We start from the raw sequence: 27,975 nt of genomic DNA on the forward strand, positions 1-27,975 counted from the left end.
GCACACTATACTGTCCATGTCCAGAAAGGGAATAAAAACATCATCAAAGTCCATATGTGACATCAGTTGGTTAATTACAATCTCTTGAAGCATCGAAAATACATTTTGGTCCAAAAATTACAACTTTATTAAGCATTGTCTTCAATCCTCAAATAAAGATTCAAACGGTTATGAATCAGCGTATTGATTCATGATTCGGATCGCCAGTCTCACGTGGTTTGGCAGTTTTACACGCGATCCGAATCATGAATCGATACGCTGATTCAAAACCGTTTGAATCTTTGTTTGAGGTTTGAAAATAAACAGGGAAGAGAAGACTGATGCTGAACTAACCCTTTAATACTGTGTATCTTTACCTGGATGATGGTTGTTCTTGAGTCCCTTGTTTGTCCTGAGCAGATAAAGATATGTAAACACACACACACACACACACACACACACACACACACACACACACACACGCACACACACGCACGCACACGCACGCACACGCACACACACAAAAGAAACATGTCTATGCTCAAAAATGCTGTTTCATTGAACATTGAAAATAAACAATGCTCAAACTAGTTAGAGTGAATGCCTATGCCCAAAACTGTTTTAGAATCAAATCGAATTAAAACATGCTATGATGTAAAAAAAAGTCTAATGCAAACAATACCAAACATTTTATTTACTTTATATATTTACCCCATTATTAGTAAACAAGTGGCAGTAAATGACGTTAAGACCAATCATAATATCAGCTGTGTCCTCATGCATTAGCAGTAAGATGACAGTGATAATGATGACTAAACACCTCGTGCTAATCTGAGCTCAGGTGAGTGACCTGCAGAACGTCTACAGGTCAGTCAGGAGTCCAGGTCAGCCGGCGTATTGAGGCCAGTCATCATTTCTTTACTGGGACCATCTAAAAAAGTTCCAATTATCACAGTATTTGAATGTAAATTAGACATATGCATATCCTAAAATGTATTGTCAGTCTGAAAATAACCTATTTTATGCTTTTTTACATGTTCAGCATTCTTTAGTGTGTAGCTGTTTGTCAAAGTTACAGTCACATTGAAATGACTGTAGTCTCAAGTTTTCTTCCGGGAGCCAAAGAGTCACAATATTTAAATCATTCCTGTTCAAGGCACAATCAGAATAAAGGGGCGGGGTCCTGTTTGAGTTTGTTAGTAGCTGTAAACGTGTGGTTATATGGTAAGGGGCAGGACATTTCCAAAACACCACAAAGCAGTTGACCAATCACAACACACTGATCCAGCCGACCAATCAGAGCACAATGCGCTTTTCAGAAAAAGGGGCTTCATAGAGACAGGAACTAAACAGAGCGTAACTGACAGACTGAGAAGAGAGGAGCTGCAATAATGGAGAATATGAGAAAAATAAGGTGCTTTTAAACATTTAAGCACGAAGACCTATTCTAATGTAGGAGACACTCTTTGTGAAAGAGCACCTCTTTAAATAGATCTAAGTACAAACATCAGACCAGCGATGAATCTGAGGGTTTATTGGTAAAAATATTGCACAAAGCATTGACAGTATAGCAGCCTACACAAGCATAATCCCTTTCTGTTCAGAGGACACTTCATTTTAATCTCTTACAAGATTAGTTACAGTACAGTATTTCTAACAGTAAAATTCATGTGTCACATCACATAGTACTGCATTATAGTGCACAAAACAAGGGCAAGTCTTACAATAGTGGTGGGAAAAGGCGTAATTCATTTTTATTCTGCTTTATTATGACAAAAATATAGAATAGATAAACATACAATAAGCATTTCTGCATTAGAAAAATAAACCTTCACTCTAGTTAAATTACCCCAAAAACCTATTTAAGGAATAAAGTAAAGGTTGGAAATGTAGTTTTGGGTAGTTTCTTATTCCAGCAATCTAATATCGATAGGTTATTAAGGGTTTTACACACTCAAATTTCTAAGGTACACATTATTATTACACATTACAAACTAGGCATGCAAATATGTACAAAAAAAACCCCCACACAATTAATACTCTTTACACAAGCATCCAGTAACACAGACCCCTGCTCCAAATGTTTTAATACAGAGATATTAATTGCCCTTGATAAACTGTGTCCTCGAGGGAAAACACACAATTTGAGGTTCGGCACCTAATGCAGAACCGTTTCTGCTTTTACAAAGATACTGTGTCGTTTATGAGTGTGCGACAGGCTGTTTTGTGCTCTGTGAGCGTGTGCCGATATGGAGGCACTCCTCTAAACTTCAGGATTTCAGAGCGGTGCGGGCCGGTGGGCGGCTGTATTTTCAACGCTCTTGACCAGAGCAGAGCAGCAGGACCTGCCCACAGTAAGCAGCCAGTGTCTGGGTGAAAGGTCACAGACCTGTAGCCAGCACGACAAAGGGAGGCATGTAGCATATATATGCGTATATATGTGTTATTAAAATATCCAGGTGTCAGCTTTACCTGTCAAAATCACATAATTCCAGTGCAGCCAATCACATGACAGAGCAAACGCCAGTCTGCAGGCTCTGCCCGTTTCGGTTGGAGCTTCTTTTTGCAAACCTGAAGAATTTAAGAGTACATAATTAGAGCGGTTATGGAAAGCAAATCAATTCCCAATGGATAAAATCAAATCACATCAAACATTTTTCTCCTTAAATACCCCGTTTCACTCAACAAATATTTTATATTACAGAGGGGGAAAGACAGTGTTGTATTTATCCGCAATTGTAGTTTAAAGAGTTTAAATGTTTTGTAATAATTTAACATATTTTTTTGTAATTTTACATGTGTATACATTACGATGTAAAAAATGATTATTGTGTACATAAAGATAAAAATGCCAACATGCCTTATTGGATAGTCATTGCATGTATGAAAATGACTGATTTGCAGTAATGACAAATTAAACTGACTCGTCAGGTTGAGGGTTTCTAAATACCATGCGCTTCAGATAATTAAAATAGGGCCCTAAATCTTGTTCTAACAGCTTTTGGCTAACCAAAACACTAATGATATCCACTAATGATGTAAGTCAAGGTTTCTTGCACCGAAAACATCATAATTTAGTTTTGCATTACCCTTTTTTTTTAACCTTTTCTCTGACCTTTAGAATTAAGCAGTCAGTTTTTGCCACTGTACCTTTAAGATGTAAATGACCTCTATTATGATTGATATCATTCTCGAATGTGAAATGAGTAACCAAAAGCGACACAATTTTCAACTAATAATGTAACACATTTTAGGCATTTTGGCTGTTCATTTACACAACAACAGCATTTTTTTATCGTTGTTGTATAAACGTGCCGCAAATTGCTGGGAAACAAGCCGTTCTTAGTGAGTCTCCCAGGCTGGTCAGGCTAGTCTGTTAGATGGGCTTACATCAGCTAGGCCAGGCTGGGAGACTAGCTTAAACCAGAAAAGTTAGGTTGGTTAGGAACAGAATGTAAACATGGGATGTCAGGGTGGTTTCTGAATAACATTTCCATAGCTTACTTTCACGTTTAGAGTTCTAGAGTTTTAGTGTAAATGATCAAACACACATCATGTTTTTCATGACATAACCTTTAAACACAAACACATACCCATTTAGATCAGCTGGCTCCGAGTGATACACATGTTTACTTTTCTCTGCAATGCTTAGAGTCCCAACATGGGTGGTATCGCTGTGACTGACCCGGACCGGGTGGTAATGACTCTTTGACTCGTTGGAGCCGGACGGCACGTTCATCTGATTACTGGGCATGACGCCATTTTGTTCCGTGGTGTCAGCGAACTGCTTCTTGCGGACGGATTCAGGTGTGGATGTTGCGATGACCTTGATCTCAGGCACAGTTGTAGGGATGTTCTTCAGACAGGCCTCAGAGTGGGCCAGCTGCAGCTTCTTCATATGGCGAATGGCCACTGTAGCATTGAAGGCTTGCTGGAGTGACGAGATCAGGATTTCAGATTAGTGCAAAAAGAAATAAAGCTAATTCAGTGCCAAATCTCACTTTAATTGTATATTGAAACATGAAGTAAAAGGAAAAACAATGAAAAGGGACTACATGCGATGAGTACTGTGCCGCTTAGTGCAGTGCACGTCCATTACCAGTGTGAAAAATAAATGACAGTAAAATATATTTTTTCATTTAAAAACTATATTCAGTAGATATATTAGCACAGTGTATTAATAATGGATCCGTTCCAAATATAATGGTTATGTTCGGAATAGGACACTAGTTTACTACTTACTAAAATTACAGTTATACAAGAAACCATGCATTATAAGGTGCATAACAAGGCAGAATTAAGGCATTAAAATAATATTATAATGCATTATATACACTGCCTATTTGGATTTAAATAGGCAAATGCTTAAGAGTCAGTGTTTGGATCATTATTGCAGTGATTTTTATGTTTCGAGCATGTTATATGTTTGGCAACAGTTCTTCTGACCCTAACTGATCGAGTGTGTTGCTTTTCATTTCTTAAACAACCATGCCGGAAGACACATCATGACATATTCCAGGATGACAATGTCAAGATTCATCAGCTCAAACTGTGAAAGAATTGTTGAGAGGGAGTATGAAGGATCATTTTCACACGTGTCCAGACCTTAAATTCATTGAAAGTCTTTGGGATGTACTGGAGGAGACTTTACAGAGTGCTGGACTCTTGCATTGTCAATACGAGATCTTGACCAAAAATTGATGGAAATAAATGTTGTGGTGTTGTTTCCATCAAGAGGTGCATCATTTTCTGTTGCTGAACATATAACATGAACATAACAATCACTGCAACAATGATCCAATTATTGACTCTCAAGCATTTGCATATTTCAATCCAAACTGTTTTTTTTTTTTTTGATTGGCTGGGCCGTGTATAAAGGCTTGAAGTGGTACCTAAATATATTTTTCTAGGCCATTGATATGTTCACAAAAAATACTAAGTACACCTTTAGGTGTCTCAAAAGCATAAATCAGATTGCTAAAACTAACTGAAACTGGTCTGTTCCAGATATTCACACAGATGGAGCAATTATAGGCAAGACGGGATGACCAAATCAATGACTTCGGTTGTGTAATCAGACCAGAGATCATCTGAAAAACCCAACTGAGACTAAACCACAGGAGACAAACTCCAAACCGAGAATACACTGAGTTATGAAACATGACCTTACCTTCCACTTGGACTTGGCAAAGTTTTTCTGGATCTGCTCACTGACGGAGTGATAGATGTCCTGACTCCGGGCCGTCTTTCCTACAATCCTGCAGGACAAAGCTGGATTTAAAATCAGGGCTAGCGGAAAACAGGAGGATTTTGTTTCCTCTTTTAACCAGACTTTAAGACAGGAAGAGGTTTAGTCCAGTTTAATCTAACATCTGTCAATCTCATAAGTGATTTGTGGGTTTTGTTTCTCCATCACAGCAATACGTAACGAAGTTACACGCTACTACATGTACTTACTATAGTAATAACCGTACATTACGCATAATTACTAAATAATTGACCGTAACTCTATATTAAGTACAGGTAGTTAATTAATATTACCCAGTACAATTTAACTACACCATAAAATAAAGTATAACCCAGCAATGTGATTAAATGGAGACCAAATGGAGAATTTGGAGATCTCAATACAAACTAAATTTTTCTCATCAAATTGAGAGAATTATCAGTAGTATTATTGTGATGATATCATAAATGTATTTTATTTGGTTGAATGGTTTTATATTCTTAGTTTTTATTTTAATTTAATTTCAAGTTTTAGTAATTTTTCAATGTGTTGTCATTTTTATTAGTGTTAGTGTTTTTTTCAAAAGCTTTTTTAATGTTTTCATTTATTTTAGTACTTAAACTTGGCAACTTACCGGAAACAAGTTCAAGTTGAAGTATTTCATCTAATAATCATATTTGTTTTATTTCTGCTTTATTTCAATTAGTGATTTTTTTTATAGTTGTAGTTAACAAACATTGATCTGCGCTATACTATCCACATCAATTGTATAGTTTCCCTGAGACATTTGAAATAATGTAAACATAACAGATAAGTTAAAGAGATAGTTCACTTAAAAATGAAAATTCTTTCATCATTTAATCACCCTCGCGTCGCTGCAAACTTTCATTTCCACGACCTCAAGACTTTCGTTCATCTTCGAAAAACAAAAATGAAGAGATTTTTTTATAAAATCTGTGAGCTTTCCGTTCCTCCATTAAAAGTCTATCTTCCTAAAATAAAGCTTTATTATGAATTAAGTGGTTTAATCCAAGACTTCTAAAGAGACAGGATTGCTTTATATGGCGAAAAGATTTCATTCAGGCTTTTATTCACATAAATATTTATCAGCAAACTTACATAGTGCATTCAGATTTAGTAAACATAAGCTCAAGCATTAGAACCAATGAGATTCATTCTCAAGCGTCAAGCAAGTATGGAGTGAAAAAGGTTGGGTAATTGTTTCATTATGGGGTGAACTATCCCTTTAAGGCTTTGAAAGACCAACGTCTGAGCAATAAAAGTGTCCTGCGGTCACTCACCAGGGGTGTCTGAGAGCCTGTTCTGTGTCGTAACGCATCTTAGGATTCTTCTGCATCATGTTGCGAATGAAGTCCTTTGCTAGAGAGATAATAATTTTACATGAGGTTAAGGGCTTCTAGTTACAGGTGTGTTTTACAGAATCATGACAGAGGTTTAGATCAGTCTGATAAGCAGAAAATAATGAATAGTTGTATTATTGGATGCTGACCAGACTCGGAGATATCATCCCAGAAGGGCGAGTCGAACTCATACTGCGCCTTCATGATTTTTGAAAACAGACGAGTCTCGGTTTCTTCATAGAAAGGAGGATATCCACAGAGACTGTGAAGATAAAGGAAAATAAATGGTAATACTTTATATTGATAGTCCTCTTTATATATTCTACTAACTCTAAGTAACTTTGCAACTACATATCAACTAACTCTCATTAGAATATTATTAGTCTGCTTAATATTTGCGAACACTATTTGGATGCTCCCCAACTGACATTCTACTGACTATAAGTAACTTTGCAACTACATGTTAACTTATTCTACTCACCTGAACCCTGACACATAACACTAACCTAACAGTCTCATAATACTCTGATGAGAGTTAGCTGGCATGTAGTTGCAAAGATACTTACGGTTAGCTGAACGTTTAAAGTGAACTAACAAAAACCGCCACCAGGGGGCGCCGTCTATCTGAGAGAGCTACATTGTTCTATGTTTTCTGTGTGAACTTAAACAGCATGGATACATGGCCTCGTTCTGAATCAAACTGCTAATCTGTCCGTTTTGACAAACAGCCAAGCCTTAGGTTTCCAAATTAAGAACCTGGCATCTGTTTATCACGCTCAGTAAATAGCGGTGCTGTTTACAGTCCAACTCACTTGGTAATGTGGAGTGGAAATCAGTTTCTTAGAAATGACTTTCCTACTAGGGAGGGACTTACAGGATGTAGGTGATGACTCCGATGGACCAGCAGTCAACGGCTTTGCTGTAGGGTTTCTGAGCCAACACTTCAGGGGCTGTGAGGAAATACAAATACATTTGCTTGTTAATTTTCTTAAATATCTTTGGTTTTGTAGTGCAAGATTCATCGGTGCACGTTATTAAAAAAAACACCTAAATGAAAATTAGACTTGTTGCCTTTACAACTAATTGAGATCATAAAAATAAGTTGAAGAACTAAAATGACTAAGAATTAGTTAATTAGAGCAATACAGAAATACGATATTTACAATTAATAAAACGTAACAACATTTCTAAACCTAAAACTAAAATTAAAACTGAAAATGTAAAAATAAAAGCCAACTCAAAATATTAATAAACAATATATCAGCAAGTATTAATAATTAAGTAACATTAAATAATGAATTAGCTAACATTAACTAACAATGAGCAATACGTTTGTCACAGGTTCACCTGTTCATGTCAGCTCAGGTCCATCAAATAATATTAACATATACAAACTTTGATTTTAATAATGTACGTTTAAATATCGAAAAGAACATTAACTAAGAACATCAAATGCTTTCGAGGTATTTTTCAGTTTTAGTTCATGTTAACTAACGAAACCTTATTGTAGTGTTACCGATAAATAGTTAAAGCTACTAAGAGTAGGCCAACTAAAATAGCACTTTTTAAAAATAATTACTTTTATTATTACTTCATGCAGTATTATAAGATAATTTTGACCAATACAATTACTTCATACTTCTCCTGATCCCAATGGACAAAAGTCACATCCAATCCAACCATAATTTAACACAGAATATTGTTCATCACTCAGAGAAACAGACGATGAATCAAAAGCCAGCTAGGTAACAGAGGTGTCACTTGTGCTTTGACATTCACTGGCTGTCAAAAACCTCATTTATTTGACATCACTCTCACCGACATATCCCGGAGTCCCACAGGCCGTGGACATGATGCCATGGTCTTCCATCTTCGAGAGACCGAAATCACTGATCATGATCTTGGAGTTTTCATCAGGGCAGTAGTATAGCAGATTCTCTGGCTGCAGAGAGAATACAAATGCAGAAAGGTTTGTGCCTTTAAGTCCACGTCTGTTGATTTCATCTATATACTGTATGCCAGGAGTGTCCAATCCTGCTCCTGGAGGACCACTGTCCTGCAGAGTTCAGCTCCAACCCCAATTAAACACACCTGAACCAGCTAATCAAGGTCTTACTAAGCAAAGTAGAAACCTTCAGGCTGGTGTATTGAGGCAAGTTGGTACTAAACTCTTCAGGACAGTTTTTGTAGTTTGGACACCCCTGATATGTGCATATGTTTGTGTGAATTGTGAATGTGGCGTCTCTGTACCTTGAGGTCGCGGTGCACGATGCCATTCATATGCAGGTAGTTGACTGCCTCCAGCACCTGTTTGATAACCTGACTAGCATCTAGCTCTGAGAACATGCCCCGGTCCAGGATGCGGTCAAACAGCTCACCACCTGAAACACTGATGGCATACGAGCAATTTAACAACATGCTGTAAAGACACTTTTTGAGATTTAAAAGAGATTTGAAGAGGCTTTAGTGGCCGATAATACAAATAGATGTGCTTACAGCTGCATGACCAGGTAGTAATGCGTCCGACTTTCGTAGAAATCCTCCAAGCAAACCACATTGTCGTGTTTGATCCTATAAGACAACAAAATTAAGAAGTTAGTATAAAGAAATACAGTTATGCTGCTTTAAAAGCAGATAAATGTGGTTTCAAAAGGCATTTACAACCAGGAAGCTTGTTTCTGCCATGGAATAAAACAACAGAAAATCAAATTGTGCCTTTTTTTTTAAGAATTGAGAGATTACATCTCACAAATTGGACTTTATAACTCACAATTAGCAAGTTTATTTTCATGTTTAAAGTGTTTGTTTTTCACCAAGTGACTAGGTTAATCTTTTTATTTCACAATTGTACGAAAAAGTCAGAACTGCGAGAAAAAGTTGCATGGGGCTTTTTTCCTTTTTTTCCTTAGAATTACAAGTCTGTATCCCACAATCGTGAGTTATAAAGACCAAGTTATAAGATATAAATGTACATCTTAATTCGGCAAATGAGCTAATGAGAGTCCACTGCTGCCACCTACTGGTTATAGTGGTAATTTTATGTTAATTTCATGTTTAAAGTGACCAGGTTAATCCTTTTGTTTCACAATTTTGAGAAAAAAGGTCAGAACTGTGAGATATAAACTCGCAATTGAAAGAAAAAAAGTTAGAATTGCAAGGGTATTTTACCTTTTTTTTAACTTAGAATTGTAAGTTTTTATACCACAATTGTGAGCTAAAAAGCCCAAATTATAAGATATAAGCAAGTTTATACAGCAGTTCTGACACTTTTTTCCCCCTGAAATGCAAGTTTATTTTCCTAAATTGCAAAGTCAGACTTTATAACATGCAAATGGGAGTTTAAACCTCAAAATCGGTTAAAACTAGTCTGAATTGTGTGATATAAAATCGCAACTGCAAGGAAAGAATTGTGAGATAAGTCACAATTAAAAATGTTTTCCTGTGGCGGAAACAAGCTTCTATAATTTCAATGTCCTAGGCTGGGTTTGAATTTCTGTTTTAGTTTCATTCTTCCCATTTCAATTTCATTGTACAGCTATTAGTATTTTGTTTAAAGCCTAAGACTTTTAAAATCACGGCTAGTGCTGGTTTCATTCTTACTTCCGCAACACAGCTATTTCATTCTCCAGGTTGATGTCCCGTTTGCTTTTCTTCTTCACACACTTCATAGCAAAAAGTTTCCCTGTTTTTCTCTCCTTCACCATGAAGACCTCTGAGAACGCTCCCCTAGAGAAAGCAAAGAAAGAAAGATGGAGTAAGGTTGAATGTGCAATTACCTGGGATCATGTTTTCTGAGAGAGAGAATATGATCCTGGTTTATTATGTGATGCCAGTGCGGCACGTCCCCCTGAGAGTAAAGCAGGTTTTAATGAAGGCGAGGATGTGACCTTTTAAAAACCCTGCCGAGACCTCCGTGCCACACCGCAGGCCATCTAGCCACAGCTAGAAATGGCATTGCCAGCATGTGAAAGGTACATGAGAGGCCAGGGCCCTGGCGAGATTGACAAACTAATTATGTAAACGGATAATTCAAACAATATTTATTTTTAATGGCTGCTGGTGGTAGGCTATGGAAGATCACCTAAAGGGCTTAATTGTCTTTTCTCCATGCTCTCCTTAGCTGTAACCTGGAATGGCTGTCCTGGCATGAGGATTACATGTGAAATCCCTTATGCAACGGACACACTAATGGCTCTGGTATCCAGGTGCCTCGATAAACACAGGCCTGCAACCAGGTCGCCTGGCACTGTAAGGCCTCCAACGGAAAGAGGCTAGGTTACAATTAGCATGGGATTGGTTAAATAAGACAGTCTTATCCAGGCTGTAGAGAAAGGCTGCTGAGATTATGGCATATCCTGTTTATCTGCTGCAAATCTTCATATTATTCAACTAATAATCTTATCATCAGGGGTGTCACTAAGCCCATTTAAGGAGGGCTTTAGCCCTGCTTAAATTTCCACACAGCCCGCATAAAAATTTGCAATTAACTTTGTAATATATACACTAATTCGTGATCGCCTCCGTCCCCTTTAAAACTCATATGAATCCGGCGGCAGGCTTCGGCTCATCTCCATACTTTAGTCTGTGTTATTCAGTGTGCCAGGCTCAAAAGCAGAGGATAATGTGTGTGGATTTATTGATAGATTGTCACGATATCTGCATCTGTGTATTTTTGGACAGCAATTTAAATACATGAGGGAGATAACAATGAACACCTGTGATGATTAAATGAATTACCATGACAACTAAAAGGTGGGGAGAAAAACGAGCAAACAGAAGACATGCGACTAATGAAAAAACAAACTGAACATAACTGTGACAGGGTTTCTCATTCACTGTCAAATCTGGGCTTATATATTTCATGAAATTCCATAAATCCAAAAGCAAAAAATGTGAAAATAACTATAAAAGGGAGTGGAATGAACAAATGAGTGTCCTCTGCTGCCATCTACTGGTTACAGTGATCATTTCATGTCATTTTCATGATAAGTGTTTGTTTTCCACCAGGTGACAGATATCCTCCTCTAAAGCATGGCATATTTTCCATGTCATATCCATGAATTAAAATGAGAAATGTAGATCTTCTTTAAAGTTAAATGCACAAATGTAGTTACAAAATAATAGTGTTTAAAACATTAAATGTGTTGAAATTAAAATATAATATTATACATAATATATAATTATATATGTTTACCCACATTGAATATTAGCTGGGTCTCTCCCTGTTTTTAAATCCTGTCTCAAGACTCATTTATTTTCTTTGGCTTTTGGATCAGTTTGAGGGTTGACTTTGTTATTGTTGTATTTATTTTATTGCTATTTTGCTGTTTTTGTTTTGTGAATTGTGTTCAGCACTTTGGTCAACAGTGTTGTTTTTAAGGTGCTTTATAAATAAAGGTGGATTGGATTGGATTGGATTGGGTATTTAAAATAATTATAAATTAATTCAATATTCAGTGACTGACGTGATAGGTATAGAACCTACTGTATGTTCATGGCCTAGTACATAAACAATATATACTTTATTTGACCCTCATTGGTGGTATTCATTTAGAAAGCTCAGATGAAGAAAATTATTGCAGTAATATTGCAGTATTTATTTTAAATTATTTATCCGTGCAATATTTTTTAAAAAAAAACATTAAGAGAATATATCTTGAAAATAAGTGTACTGTGTAATTTGAGTGTAAATCAATACCATTTTTAAATTAATATATTTTTTTTAATAACATTTACTACTTAAAATATATAGATATAGGTATAGGATATTTATAAATATATATTTTATATATTTGTTTGAAGTGTAGGTATTTATTTTTGATATAGCACTGAATTCATAATGCTTAAATCAGACGTAAGAACACAAAGAAGTGCTACATCACGCACACACACACACAGAGAGAGAGAGAGAGAGAGAGAGAGAGAGAGAGAGAGAGAGAGAGAGAGAGAGAGAGAGAGAGAGAGAGAGAGAGAGAGAGAGAGAGAGAGAGAGAGAGAGAGTGTGTGTCATGAAACAAGCGTTATTCCACAATATCTTCTGCACTGAATGAGCTCAGAGATGTGTTCACCTTCACCTACGGTCATGAGGGAATAATCCTTTAGAAAGTCCTGAATTCATTAAATACTGTGGATTTCAATGAAATGCATGAATAAATATATAAATACAAACTAAATACAGCTCAAACTGAAGGTCAGTACACAGAATGTGCCCAAAGGCAGAGAAAACTGCCAATGAAATACATAGAAACGTGACTTTTTTATCATAGAATCTCTGGCTCAAGTCCATTTTAGCTGTCGTACTTCATACTGATGAGTGTTAACTCCAGTAGAAGCCTGCGGAGGGATTGTGGGAGTTTATTTTAGGTTGTTTTTGTCAAAGGAAACCACTGTGCTCAACTCCCCACGGCCCATAATGCTCCAGTGGTGCCAGTAACACCCACAGGCAAGGGCAGGTCGTGACAGAGCTCTCTACGCGGTATTTTATGCTTGAAACTAGATTGTTATCTCACTTTATGACCTGCATATATTGTAAACTTTTAAAAAATGTATAACTTATTTATTTTTTTTAATTGAACATTTTCAATTTAAAACTGGCATAAACCGGGTTATTACAACCCAAAAATCCCAATAAAAGCAAAAACATTTTCCTTACTTGAAATAAAATAAATGTGAATTTAAGTAAAAAGTAAAAAATTATTTATATATAAAAATGGAACTATTTTTCAAACAACATTTTCCATTTGCATCTAGTTTAACTTGATTTACAAAAAACAAAAACTGAAAAAAATTCATAAAAAAACATTTAAAACACGCACGGACGCACGGACGCACGCACGCACGCACGCACGCACGCACGCACGCACGCACGCACGGACGGACACACACACACACACACACACACACACACAGACACACAAAATCCCTAAAACTTAAACTGAAATTAAAAAGAAAATGGAAAATATACATTTAAAATTATTCAGATTTAAAATTATTATAAAAACTATAATAATATTTTGATACGGAAGTAATACTGTGGTCTTAAAACACAGTGGCAAAATTCTCCAAAATAAAGGAAAATGATGACTAAATGAAAAAGTGGAAAATTGATGAAAAAAAAAGAAAACCTTAAATTCCAATTTTTTTAGATTTGGGGCTATTTGGCTTTTCATGTTTCTACTTGTCTGAAAAACATGTTTTGTTTATTTTATTGCACTTTATCTATTTGCATTTTTAGGGGTATGACGATACACTTGGCTCAGGAGACAAGACGATATAATACAAGAGACTTCATGAGACGATATTTAAAAAAAAAAAATCTTCAGTGACAAAATATATGACTTGTCTTTTATTCGTCTAAAAGTCACCAACGCTTAGTTTGGAATAATCGAGTCATTGGCTGATTATTTTGAGGATTAATCTGATTTAAAATTTTTATTTTGTAGTTATAAAAACAGACCAAAGTTAACAATAGCCTTTTAAATGACTACCAGATTTCCATTACAATACATACGGCACATATTTAAAGGCTGATGTCTTAAAATGAGCTTCAGAAGAAGTACTTCATACAAAATGTACAGTTTTATTCCTATCTATATTCTGATTTTTTCCCAGAGGGCTTTGTTCATTCATCATTTTCCTTATATTATAAAACATTTTTTACCTTAAATCAATTTTTCCCCTGACTGTTGAGAGCATTTTCTGATTTATGGAGTGATAAAAAAAGAGATATCCAAAAGTAAAAATCTTTGAGTCTAATAATAAGTAAACAGATTAAAACAAGAACTTTGAACGCAGCTTTATCAAGTATTCAGATTTCTGATCTGGAAATGCGGATGAGTGCGTATTTAATCAGATAATGCCTCATTTAAACAACATTTCAGGAAACGTGTAATGCAAAAATGTTCGCAGTTCTTAAAGTAATCAATCAACTGGGAAAGTATGGTGATATCCACATTGTTTTCCCTATTCACATTTGGTGTTTTGCCTTAATCAATGAAAATAATCAAGAATAATAATTTAATCGTCATCGGTGTTAGCACATTGCAGGCCATGTCCAGTAGATTATCGCAAAGCTGTTTCTATCCCGTTAGCTGTTCCCTGGTGTCTGTGATCCCTGTTGTTGTCTGCCAAAGCGATTAACACACTCCGATGGAAGTGTCTTCACCTGTGCTTTAACCTTGAATCACCTACAGACGCAGGGTGACCTGAATACTACAGACTCCACTGGATAAAACTCACACCCTCAACAAGCAACAACAGGCAATCAAAGGAAGACTACAACTTTTGGATCACACTGTAACCGAACATTTATTTACAGACTTCTGTGAAACATGGAACGAACATCCCGAATAATGTTTGTGACGCTTGCACTGATCTCATATAGCGTCTGTCTTTAGGGACAACAGCCTTGAGGAAACATTATTCTGCTTAGTTATCACTGGACAGTCAGCAAAGACGATGTACAGCTGCTCGTGTCTGCTGCGCTCACAGTCTAGTCAGCTTTCTGCGGCCGCAATGACACAAGCGGTTCAGGACAAATGGGCCAGATCATTGCAGTCTGGTTTACAGGCTGAGACCCATTAAGTAGCTCAGATGGGATAATGGATGTAAGCTTAACTGTGTCAAGATTAAGAGTAGCATCATCAAACAGACTACCAAAAAAATGCATAGAAATTTGTATAAAGAACATGTGAGAATGAATCTGTTCTCAGACACCAATGATAACATTCGCTTCTCTCTTCCGGAAAACTTTTCCTTACACAGGCCTTCAAAAGTGAAATCACCCTCACACTTTTGTGTAACAGCAGTGGCTCGGGTAAGCTCAAATTTATTTAGACGGCTTGTTTCATCACACATTACACAAGAATGAACCTCATTGGTTCTTACTGAAGCGCAAACGTGTTGCGTAACATGAGAATGAACCTCATTGGTTCTTACTGAAGCTTGTTTCATCACACATTACACAAGAATGAACCTCATTGGTTAATTAGCCTCATTGGTTCTTGCAGAAGCTCAAACGTGATGCGTAACACGAGAATGAACCTCATTGGTTCTTGCAGAAGCTCAAACGTGATGCGTAACACGAGAATGAACCTCATTGGTTCTTGCAGAAGCTCAAACGTGATGCGTAACACGAGAATGAACCTCATTGGTTCTTGCAGAAGCTCAAACGTGATGCGTAAACACGAGAATGAACCTCATTGGTTCTTGCTGAAGCTCAAACGTGATGCGTAACACGAGAATGAACCTCATTGGTTCTTGCAGAAGCTCAAACGTAATGCGTAACACGAGAATGAACCTCATTGGTTCTTGCAGAAGCTCAAACGTGATGCGTAACACGAGAATGAACCTCATTGGTTCTTGCTGAAGCTCAAACGTGATGCGTAACACGAGAATGAACCTCATTGGTTCTTGAGGAAGTTCAAATGAGATGTGTAACATAAGAATGAACCTCATTGGTTCTTGAGGAAGTTCAAATGAGATGTGTAACATAAGAATGAACCTCATTGGTTCTTGCGGAAGCTCAAACGTGATGCGCATCACAAGAATGAACCTCATTGGTTCTTGAGGAAGCTCAAATGTGATGCGTAACACGAGAATGAACCTCATTGGTTCTTGAGGAAGCTCAAATGTGATGCGTAACACGAGAATGAACCTCATTGGTTCTTGCTGAATCTAAAGTTGATTGATTTTATATGTAAGTAAAAGCCTAAAATCTTTTCATCATATAAAGCGAATGTTTCTCTTCAGAAATTTTTTACTAAAGTGCTCAATTCATATGGATCAGTTTTACAATCTTTATTAGGCACTAAACTGATAAAAGTGGAAGTTGTGTAGCTGTCAGTGGAGGGACAGAAAGCTCTCAGATTTAAAATATCTTAATTTGTGTTATGAAGATGAACGAAAGACTGACGGGTTTGGAATGACATGAGGGTGAATAAATGATGGCATAATTTTCAACCTTTTGAATGTAAAGACGCAGTAAAAGCTGAAGCTCCTGAGGTTTTTTTCTGAATGAACAACTAATCTCCCAAATCTCCCAAGCCTTGAATTACCAAGAGTCCCACACGGTAAAGTTGGGTAAACAGTCTGGGTCAGTTCTTTACCGGACACTTGAGGTAAGGGGAAATCAGCTTTCTGGAAAATGTCTTTAACACATTTAAAATAAAATAAAATTGATTTAATGTGAACTATAAACTACTTTTAGCACAGTATTTTTCTTTACACTTCTTTTATTTTTATTTTTTTTATTATCAGCTGCATGTAGGAAGTAAATTTAAGCTATACTTTATAAAAAATAAATTGCCAGTTGAATAAATTGACAAAATGATGTTTATAAAACCATTCACAGCTTTCACAATGAATAATAAGAGGAACTAAATGTGTACTTACGTTCCGAGCACCTCCATGAATTCAAACACATCCTGGATGTTATCCGTGCTCTTTTTCCAATCATAGTCGCCCTCCTTTCGCCCCATTTCTGTGTGAGCTTCGACAGGGATTTCTGAAGAGGATAAAGAAAAGAAACCTCTTTATAAAGTGACAAAAAAGACCTACGTCTGTGATCTGTGTCAATCTGCAATAAAAAAAAGTGAGCAGTAAACCAAAGATGTTTGAATGTACCTTTATTTGCAGCCAAAATAACCCCTAATAGTCCAGGAGCCATGAGGCCTGATTCCTAATATAAACCCGGTTAGAATTCCAAATCGAGATGAAACATCAAAAACTTATTTATATCCTTTAAGGTTCAAAGTGCAAAGCAGAGACCAGCTCTCATGCTCATTTTTCAGCTATACGGTCAGTCGATAGCAGGATGTGAGTTGATCTTAAAGCCTGTTTTAGTGTGTCACGGACCTGTGCTGAACTCTTTAAAAACTCCACAGCTCCTCATTGGCTGTCCTACATAGCTTTAAGGCGGTTGTCAGAAAACACTAATCAGGTTTTGGCTGGTCAGTGTACAGACAGGTAGATGTGCGTCTTTAGCACATCTAGATGTGCGAGTTTAGGTGACGTACGAGATTTTTCTGTGGTTCTTTTTGCGATTTCTGTGAAATATAAATCTGGGTCTGTTTTAACTGGAATATCTCTTGAGTTGCATCTATGCAGAGAAATCCAACACAAACCCGTCCACATGTCTATAAATGATTGGATGTATTTGATAAAGTCATCATATTCAACAAAACACATCAATATGAGCTGGTCATAAGTCTCACGGGTATATTTGTGGCAATACCCGACGATACAGTGTATGGGTCAAAATGATACATTTTTCTTTTATGCCAAAAACCATTAGGATATTATGTAAAGATTATGGTCCATGAAGATATTTTGTTAATTTATTACCGTAAATATATAAAAAAGTTATTATTAGTGTAAATATGCATTGCTAAGGACTTCATTTGGACCACTTTAAAGGCAATTTTCTCACTATTTAGATTTTATTTTGCACGCTATGATTCCAATTAAATATATATTATCCTATCCTAACATCCTTTCTTTATTTATTCAGCTTTCAGATGATGTATTAATCACAATAAAGAAATGGTCCAGCAGCATAGCTCATTTTCCGCATCTATTGTGTTTTTATTCCAAGGTTTCGTCATAATAGGTGTTTAAATATATACATTCAATCCAATAGATTTGTCTTCTAACATAAAAGACTTGGAATTAGCAGTGCCGAGTTCTGTGAAGTTCTGGTAAGTCCCGCTCTCATTCCACTTATATAACGGGTTAAAGACTCTAATCTTCTGAGTTAACTTTAAAACAATTCCCTCCCCTCATGAGGTCACTTGTCATTTATAAGTTCAGTAGCCGAAAATATCACTAATTTGCCATTAAGAGTGTCATTAAGTACAATGAGGTGCAAAAACTCTATGGAATTGATTAATTTATAGACTATTAGTAGACCACTAATAGACAAATTAGGTAACAAGGAACATCCAATTAACAGACAAGAATGGACAGGTCTCAAAAAACACCATGCATGGTCGCATGCAATCATTATCAATGTCATAACAAACAAATATATATCTGTGTCTATCTATATGTTGGGGATGCACCGATATGAACATTTTGGCCGATACCATTAACCAATAATTATTTTTTTTGAAAGTTGATAACCGATATATTGGCTAATAAATCTAAATTGTTAAATCATTTTTTAGAGCCTGATTATAAAAGTCTCACCAATATATATATATATAAAGCATAAATTAAGGTATTTGACCATCCCCATACATTAAACAAATCATAAAAATAAATTGTTGATTCATAAAATAAATCCCATGTATAAATAATTACAATTACAAACATTTAAATAAAGCTACATAATTAAAATATTAAATTAATTTGTATTAATAAAATAAATAAATAAATAATACAATTTAAATGAAAGCAAATTCAATTAAATGCATAATCATTTTTAAATAATAAATGCAATATTTAACAAATGTGTAAAATAAAATAAAAATACATATTTCTTGACTTTTTTCAAAAGGTTCAATACAAACAGAACCATTCCCAATCACAGTATACTCGCAATTAAATTTAGTATATCACGTATTATTAAGATGCATCTTGAGATGCACCAGCATGCACACCATTGCAAAAATAATCAATGCCAAGATGTTGCATACACTTGCAGTTTCTCTTTGCTCACACAAGAAGCACATTCTGCACGTGTCTGGCTTTGTCTTTCCTCTGCAGCCCCTTTAATGTCCAGGGAGTCACGAGACCAGCATAAACATGCAACTCAGCACGGATCCTCAAATACATGTCCCATACAGACTGACGATCATCACTTATGTCCCATCACTCAAAGTCTTAATCTAATCTGTACATTAACAAACCCAGCGTGTACCTTTAAACCGCACGCATAATAATGCGATCCATTAATCATCTTTCACCATGTGCATTCTGATGCTGCATGCATAAGCAGAGGTGATTATTTTACAAAGAGCCAGTTTCTGGACCTTACCTTCAGGTCTGTAACAACTCCAGCAGGATTTTTGTCTTTTGCAGACACGATCGAGGCTCAAGCAAGGACAGCAGTGACAAACAATGAGAAGCGAGGAGAGGGGATGCTGCGCAGATCTCATTGCAATCATGAACATTCATGTGCAATTACTACAGCGTGGTGTGCAGGCAAAAATCTTTCATATGCACCATCATCAGTGTGCACGGGATGAAAAACGAGCGTTTCAATTTTTGCAAATCACTTAGTCAGAAGTAGTAATCAATTGTTGCACGCACTCAAGCAATAAAATAGTCTATTGAAGAAAAAAAAAACCTTTACATTACAATGCCCATGTATTGCAAACAATTATAACAGAGTACAATGAATAAAATAAGGAATTGCACATTAACATGAACACTGTAATTTAAAAGTGTGACCTGTTTTTGCAGCAGTCTCGTCTCCGCTGTGAATGGGACAGGAATGGGACTTACCTAGATAGGCAAGTACGTAAAAAGATGCCCCGCTCTGACTCTCCTGCCAAAAGCCTGCTGCAGTATGGACAGATTAATCCCGTCGAGAGAAGCACAAATAACCAACAGGTTGGAGATTACATGAGCTGTCAATGAAGGAGGAGCGGCCAGCGAGGCGGATTCTCAAGGTCTCTTGTAATGACTGTCTACATGTGATGTCACCAGACACACACACACACACACACACACACACACACACACACACACACACACACACACACACACACACACACACACACACACGCGCGCACACACACACACACACACACACACACAATCTTGCATTATGAGTAATTGTTAACAAATATCAGGTTTTTCAATTGCCTTTTCAATACCAATATATAGAGAGCAAGTGGTCAGTGGGGAATCATATTTGTAGATAGATTAGTAGATTCATTTTGAATCTGCTAATCTATCTACTACATTTTCAAAATGAATCTACTAATCTATCAACCAATATCTAATCAACCAATCACATGGCAGTTGCGTCAATGCATTTAGGGGTGTGGTCCTGGTCAAGACAATCTCCTGAACTTCAAACTGAATGTCAGAATGGGAAAGAAATGTGATTTAAGCAATTTTTGACCTGCTCAGTTACTGGGATTTTCACGCACAACCATTTCTATGGTTTACAAAGAATGGTGTGAAAAGGGAAAAACATCCAGTATGCGACAGTCCTGTGGGCGAAAATGCCTTGTTGATGCTCGAGGTCAGAGGAGAATGGGCCGACTGATTCACGCTGATAGAAGAGCAACTTTGACTGAAATAACCACTCGTTACAACCGAGGTATGCAGCAATTTGGCATAAACAGAATGAGAACACGGATCCATCATGCCTTGTTACCACTGTGCAGGCTGGTGGTGGTGGAGGTGTAATGGTGTGGGGGTTTTCTTGGCACACTTTATGCCCCTTAATGCCAATTGGGCATGTTTAAATGCCACGGCCTACCTGAGCATTTTTGTCTGACCATGACCACCATGTACCCATCCTCTGATGGCTACTTCCAGCAGGATAATGCACCATGTCACAAAGCTCGAATCATTTCAAATTGGTTTCTTGAATATGACAATGAGTTCACTGTACTAAAATGGCCCCCACAGTCACCAGATCTCAAACCAATAGAGCATCTTTAGGATGTGGTGGAACGGGAGCTTCGTGACCTGGATGTGCATCCCACAAATCTCCATCAACTGCAAGATGCTATCCTATCAATATGGGCCAACATTTCTAAAGAATGCTTTCAGCAGCTTGTTGAATCAATGCCACATTATGACGAAATAATGCTCAGAAATCGGGATTATACTTTGTTATTTAGACAACCATATTACACAGACACGAGTGATCGCAATGGTAAGGGGACCCTAATGCACGTGAATGTCACAAAAAACATGTCCACAACAGAATCAAAAGAAAAAGAACCATTTAGGTGTTTTTCATTTTCTTTTTTCATCATGGTATCAATTGTATGATGATTAAACACAAAGTCTTACATTCATAATTCCTATGCTTATTCTTATTACATTCTAATGATTTTTAAAAATATGCTTAAGTACATCAATGACGTATAAAGGTGAACACATTAAAGTTTAAGTATTTTTTACAGTTTATAGCATTTTTTGTTTCATTGCAGCAATGAGAATAGGATTTATTTATTTATTTTTGCTTAATGATAATTGGTAAAGAAAACATCCATAATGGTCAAATTGTTCTGGTCATTTTGGTGTGAAATATGGCCTGATGCTCTTGTCCATGAGATTGATCCGGTCACCGTGAAACGGTGTAAATTTGTAAAGCATGAAAACGGATGTCTTCTGCTCATTAACATTTACCATAGGTCATACATGTCTCAGTGTGTGTATGGGATTACCGAAGGCTTTAGCAAACGCACAATGTGTTTTTGAATCACAAATTCACTATGAAGCCCCTGAAAAGACATTACTAAAATGAAAACCCTAGGCCAGTTGTGAAGGGCCGCATCAGAGTGTACGGTGAGCTCAAGGAGAGATTACTGCATGCGACCTGTTGGGCCAGTCAGGATAATCTCACAGTGTGACACTTCCTCCTTTAATAGGCTTGAGTAAATCCCAAACAGGAATTTTACTTCTCTTATTGCTAGATAACAACATTAAAGACCACTGCCTGCTATTAAAACATGATTAAAAGGTATACTTTGTAATAGGTAGCTGGCTGATTTGTTTTTGTTTATTTTTCATTTTTACATTTGCAAAACACACACACACACACACACACACACACACACACACACACACACACACACACACACACACACACACACACACACACACACACACACACACACACACACACACACACACACACACACACACACACACACACACACACACACACACACACACACACACGTCGTGTTTCCATGTTTTATGAGGACTTTCCATAGGCGTAATGGATTTCATACTGTACAAACTGTACATCCTATCCCCTTACACTGCCCCTGCCCCTAAACCTACCCATCACAGGAAAAATTCTGCATTTTTACATTTTACATTTTGTCCCCATTACGTAGGGATTACCAGGCCACACACACACACACACACACACACACACACACACACACACACACACACACACACACACACACACACACACACACACACACACACACACACACACACACAAACACACACACACACACACACGGCCATATTCTACCCCCCTAATTCCATTGTCAATTATGTTTTCTTGAAGAATTTTAATTACCTTAATACAAAAATAAAAAATAAATATTTAAAAATAAGGAATATATATATACATATATATAAACACACACACACACACATATACATATATATCCTGACTGGCCCAACAGGTCGTATTATAAATGTAAATAAATATACATTTTATTAATATCAAAATATAGCCATGTGTAAAAATAAAATATTAACGTTTTCTATACATTGTTACATTTCAATATAGATTTAATACTTACTGGTTATTTATTTAATTTAAACATTTGACAAGTAATCAAAGCTATTTAAAAAAAATGTTAAAAAAAATCTATCATTTAAAAAAAATCTACAATTGAATTGTTAGCACATTTATTTGTCAACAAAACTATTTGTCAAACTCAATTTCAAGCTTTTAAGCGAAAGCTTTTTTGTTGTGACCACGTAAAATACAAATTCACTAAAATGTGTTCAAACTTCTGCCTGGCATAGAAGATAATTCAGAGGTTTCTTCTGTCTTACCTTTGTGATGCTGTTTTCTGCTGACCAGCGCTCTGTGTTGCTTGATGAAGTATGATGGCATCGCTGGCAGACTCTGTCCAGACGTTACGCTCTCAGGACCGGTGGAAGTCTGACTTATTTGCGCGATGTTGTCGTCTGTATCCTGGGAGGGATGATCAACCTGGGCGAGACAGTTCTCTCATTAAAACACTCTGTGTACGGTGTTGCCATGGTGGGGAAAGGAAACATGGGAGATAACCGGACATAATGATCTCTAGATAGTTCTGTTTCAGCGAGGGTGATGTGCGTAAATGGGAATATGAATGTGGAGATGAGGAACCTGTTTCCACCTTAGAGGCTTCATAGAGGATGCGATTCACTTTCAGCAAATCTCTCCCACCCAGTGCAGAGTAAACGAACTGATAATACAAAGAACATTCCCAATCTGCAGGACAATCTGTACATATACTGCCAGAACTGTTATCCTCCCTGTTTGGTTATTTTTTTGGTTTTGCTAGGCGTTATATGAAAGCAGTCCTGTTGTGCCCTTTCACTGTTAGTGTGTAAAGTTGCTGTTTGAGCATAAAACAGATCTGCAAGGTTACAAAGCTCAAAGTCACTCCGAAGGGAGATATTTCATTTAACAGAATCCACTTTTCAAGAACTACAACAAATGGTGCATTTTTCTGGGCTTTATGAAATCACTTAAATGATTTAAATAATCCCCGCTCACTGTATATGCAAAAAGGAGATAAGGCCTGGTTGAGCTGCCCTAGAGAAGATTAAGGGTGTTGCTGTTTTTTTCACCCTGGACAAAGTTTGTCCTCCTAAGGCGGATGAACTTAGAGTGGTTACAATTTATTTTAAACACTGTTCCTAAACATTATAACCACAACATTTATCTGTGTGCAGTACATTTTATGGAGAACAGCTTCCAGAACCTATGAGAGTACAATGCAGGCTTCACATAAAAGACAGAGCCATTCCCATTCTGTCAGGACAATTTGTTGTTTATGGATCACAACTTGTAAGTATGTCTTATTATTGTAGTTGTGTTTTCTATTAACAGATCCAATTATTGTTTTATGTTGCTATGATGTAAACAACGGACAAAGCTTTCCCTCCGCTCGTCTGCTAACTAACACCTCTTGTACCTCCAACTTGTACCTCGAAGTCAGGGGTAGGCAAGTTCAGTCCTAGAGATTCGATGTCCTCCAGAGTTTATCTCCAACCCTTCTAAACCACCACAGTATAAAACGTGTGACTCCCAGCATGCATTGCAGCATTAATTATGTCACCATTGTTGAGATTCATATGCTGATTCTTGATATCTATGTACCTCTATACGTTTCCCCCTTTAGAATGTTTTTAAAAATCAATATTTAAAAAATTCTGATCTGTGACAAGCAAGTATTGTTGGTGAATATTATTTATTATTATTTAGTAATGAGTTCAAACATTATTCTTCCTGAAACAGTTTGTTTTGCTTCTTTTGTTTAAAGCAATTATGTGTTTTGTTTACACTTTAACAAAAAACACAAACTTACTTAAAAATCCAACTCAAACTGCCCACCTAAAGGAAATACTGATCACCATAATGGTGAACAAAAATTTTCAATAAAACATCAAAATCTAAACCTGTTAATTCTCAATAAGAGCTTCTATAGATGTCTTTCAGGCTTGGAACCAAACTCTGCAGGACAGCGACTCACTAGGACCGAACTGAGGAAAACAATGGTATAGTACCCTAAGGACCAATTGTGTACCTTTAAAGGTACAGTTATATGTTTTGTTCCCCAAGTTACAAAATTGTACCTCCACTGTACCTTTTTTCTGAGAGTGTAGTGTAGCTTTTGTACGCTCTTGCTTTTGTGAGACTGTTCACTTTCCCTGAAAATGATCCATGGTTCTGTCGGGACCACTATCATCAAAGATGATAGACAATTAGTATATAGCTTAGACTGACGGTATTTTTCTGTTCTGGGCAAGAACTCAGGGAGAGCAGTGATAAACCCCCCCTAGGGTAAACAGAACAGAAGCATCAATGTATTGCAGATATCATTAATTTTTAATATTAAAATTTACAACTTAATGCAGGAATTGAATCAGATTCAGGGGGAATCAGAATGTCAAATCCTGACTGACGAGAGGAGGAGCTGGGGATGGAGCTCCAGAGTAACGTGACAGCTGCTGATAATACTGAAGGAGTTTCTATATGCATGCTGTGATAGGCTTCGTATTCCTATAGGGAGATGTGATCCAATGCGTTCTCATGAAATGCATATATCTCTAGGACGCATTGTATTTATATATGCCAAAATAAGTTTTTACGTGCATATGATATGCATCGTCTCCCCATTGGGTAGGTTTAGTTGGGTGGGGTGCGTGCATATAACATGTTATGAAGTGCGTTATCATATGCACTCAAAAACTGCATTACATATGCACATAGAAACGTATTTCACATATAAATCACACAATAAATACAATACGTGCTATAGATACGCATTTGCATGAGATCGGGCTGTGTGATCAGCTGACACGAGCTTGACTAATGTGACTCGCCAGAACTGACGCTATACGCTGTATTTTTGTGATCGATTACTGATTGTATTAATATAGTTTTCCAACAAATATGATTAAATGGTCGATAAATTTGAATCTAAAATAATAAAAAACATACCACTTTGAAATCTGTTCTACACACACGAAGATTTGACTGAGATCGGTGGTCGAATCCGGCTCCGCATATCAATCGAATCTTCAACTATTTAGGGTCACCCCTAAACTTAGAAATAAAAGGCATATTTTCTATACTGATATTAGCCCTCTGGTTTGAATGCTCTCTTTCAAGGGGCGTGTCTACTGTGAGACTTAAACACCCACTGTTGTGATTGGCTGACATCTTTGCATTTGAAATGAGATAATGTGGCGGTGGGGGCGTGGTTTAGTCAGGCGCGAGCAGCAGCTGCAGTGCAGCCAGTTGTGAGCATGAGTTTATATGTTTGTATCTGAGAGCTCTGAATAAACACGAGTGAACTTTGCAACATTATTTCACTCACAAAATGCTTTCACCACAACTAACAACAAACACGACATTGACATGAATACAGTAAGACCTTCTGTTGTAACGTTAGTTTCGACAAGTGTGCACTGCAGATAAACGTGTGATTGACAGATCTGAACATTATAAAGAGTGTTCTTTGATCGCTCTCTGTAGTTTAATCATTTAAATAACAGATTTGTTTCATGCTGCTTACAGAAATGATGTGAAGTTGATCGTTTTAGTCATTGGCTTGATTCACTGAAGCATCAAGACGGCCAGCGACGGGACTGACAGTATTAAACGATTTAGAAAGAAAGTCTGTGTGAACTTAAATGATTATCTACACATCAGAAATCACTGATCCCAGATCAGGCATTAATGAACACTGTTACTCACTGTTTGTGGCGGTGCTGTCAAATCCATATGGTAAAGTCTGTTCTGCTGACATCATGACTGATAAACTGAATCCATTCTCTACTAATTCTCTGGGCGGGCAGAGCAGAGGAAGGGGCGGTAACCTTTCCTGGTATGACGACAAAACAGGAGAATTCAAGATCAGCTTGTCTCAAAGGCAGAGAAAGACAGCCAGAACTCGGTTTACACTGATCAAAATTTCTAGCCATTTGGGGACAATATTCAGGCTAGGGGAGCTCATATTAATGTTGAAAAACCTCATAAAATGAAAATGTCATGCCATTGGGCCTTTAAATGTATTACTTTACAACTAGACTACAAATTCAAGGCATGGTTACGGCCTTGCTTAGAAAAAAAACAAGTTGAAAATACCTTTGTAGTGATATAGCCTACTTTCAACGAACACCCCGGTGCCATTTACACAACAGAGAGCGACGTTTAATAAAATCGACTGAGATCAATATTTCGAATCTAATTATTTACTTATGTGGGCAGGATAATGTACATCCAGCTGGTTATTATCGTAGAATAAACCCTGACAGGCTGATCAGGACCCCCTTTAAGACAAATCCTTGATGGACAGAAGTATCAACCTCTTCTGAAAGGTATAGTGTATGGATCCAGACGTGCATTCTCAGACTTTTGGGCCCAACGGGTGCAGCTAACAACATAGTCTACCCTCAGTCACATGAGATTTATAAAAGCCCAACATGTCTTCTCATTCTGAGCTCTTTAAATGGTTCTGCTGGACCTCTGTGGGTCTCTTATCAGGTATATTATTCAATTACTCACTTAAATGTGAGCACAACTTGATTTTAATCTGTTTTGGAATGATCATTTAGTTCCTGGATTTCTTCCTGTTTTCCTTTGGCAGTAGTTCAGTCGTATTTGCTGCAAATCTCGCCGGCCAGCGCATCAGTACCTCTGCCAAGTCAAACAGCCTATAAATGGCTAAATGTGTTCGCAGCGCAGCAGGACTCGCAGTGAAGGTCTTAAAATGCCTGTTACTCTGAGCAGCCTCTACATGTATGAGCAGAAGTTAACGATGTTACATAATGGAAAAGAGAAAACTAAATATGGAATAGTACAATAACATAGTACAAAACTAGAGTAAATTTACAATGTGCATTAGTCATGTTTGTGTATTTAGAGTACTTATAGGTGAAGTGTGTACTTTTAGGGCTCAAGCACCAAAGGTACTTTTCTATTCTTGAGTCTTAAGGAGAGCAAGCCTGAAATGATCTTGTTTGTTTCAA

General features: G+C 37.0%; 1 protein-coding gene across 5 annotated transcripts; it reads right to left on the bottom strand.

Annotated features, from left to right (window-relative positions):
- Positions 1–1,493: 1,493 nt before the first annotated feature.
- Positions 1,494–26,828, bottom strand: camk1gb (calcium/calmodulin-dependent protein kinase IGb). 5 transcript variants are annotated; one of them, XM_067445617.1, is made up of 14 exons: positions 26,702–26,828; positions 23,281–23,440; positions 16,960–17,071; positions 10,168–10,293; positions 9,064–9,138; positions 8,818–8,956; positions 8,386–8,509; positions 7,442–7,517; positions 6,717–6,829; positions 6,508–6,586; positions 5,150–5,237; positions 3,573–3,910; positions 2,452–2,550; positions 1,494–2,368 (listed from the first exon to the last, which is right to left on the bottom strand). In XM_067445617.1, the coding sequence occupies exons 1-13, from the start codon at positions 26,726–26,728 to the stop codon at positions 2,484–2,486; spliced, it is 1,524 nt and encodes a 507-aa protein (XP_067301718.1). In that variant the 5' UTR covers positions 26,729–26,828; the 3' UTR covers positions 1,494–2,368; positions 2,452–2,483. The 5 variants fall into 5 exon arrangements, with proteins under 5 accessions (XP_067301718.1, XP_067301722.1, XP_067301723.1 ...); XM_067445621.1 differs by lacking the exons at positions 23,281–23,440; positions 26,702–26,828 and adding an exon at positions 20,014–20,198; XM_067445622.1 differs by lacking the exons at positions 23,281–23,440; positions 26,702–26,828 and adding an exon at positions 19,960–19,979.
- Positions 26,829–27,975: the final 1,147 nt, after the last annotated feature.

Source organism: Pseudorasbora parva, chromosome 6 (assembly GCF_024679245.1).
Source record: "Pseudorasbora parva isolate DD20220531a chromosome 6, ASM2467924v1, whole genome shotgun sequence".
NCBI classification, from domain to species: Eukaryota; Metazoa; Chordata; class Actinopteri; order Cypriniformes; family Gobionidae; genus Pseudorasbora; species Pseudorasbora parva.

Coding starts and splice junctions, on each gene's coding strand:
- camk1gb (XM_067445617.1), bottom strand. CDS start 26,728: ATGGATTTGACAGCACCGCCACAAACA. Junction 10,294..16,959: donor TTCATGGAGGTGCTCGGAAC/GTAAGTACACAT, acceptor TGCTTTCTCTAG/GGGAGCGTTCTCAGAGGTCT. Junction 5,238..6,507: donor CAGGCTCTCAGACACCCCTG/GTGAGTGACCGC, acceptor TTTGTCCTGCAG/GATTGTAGGAAAGACGGCCC.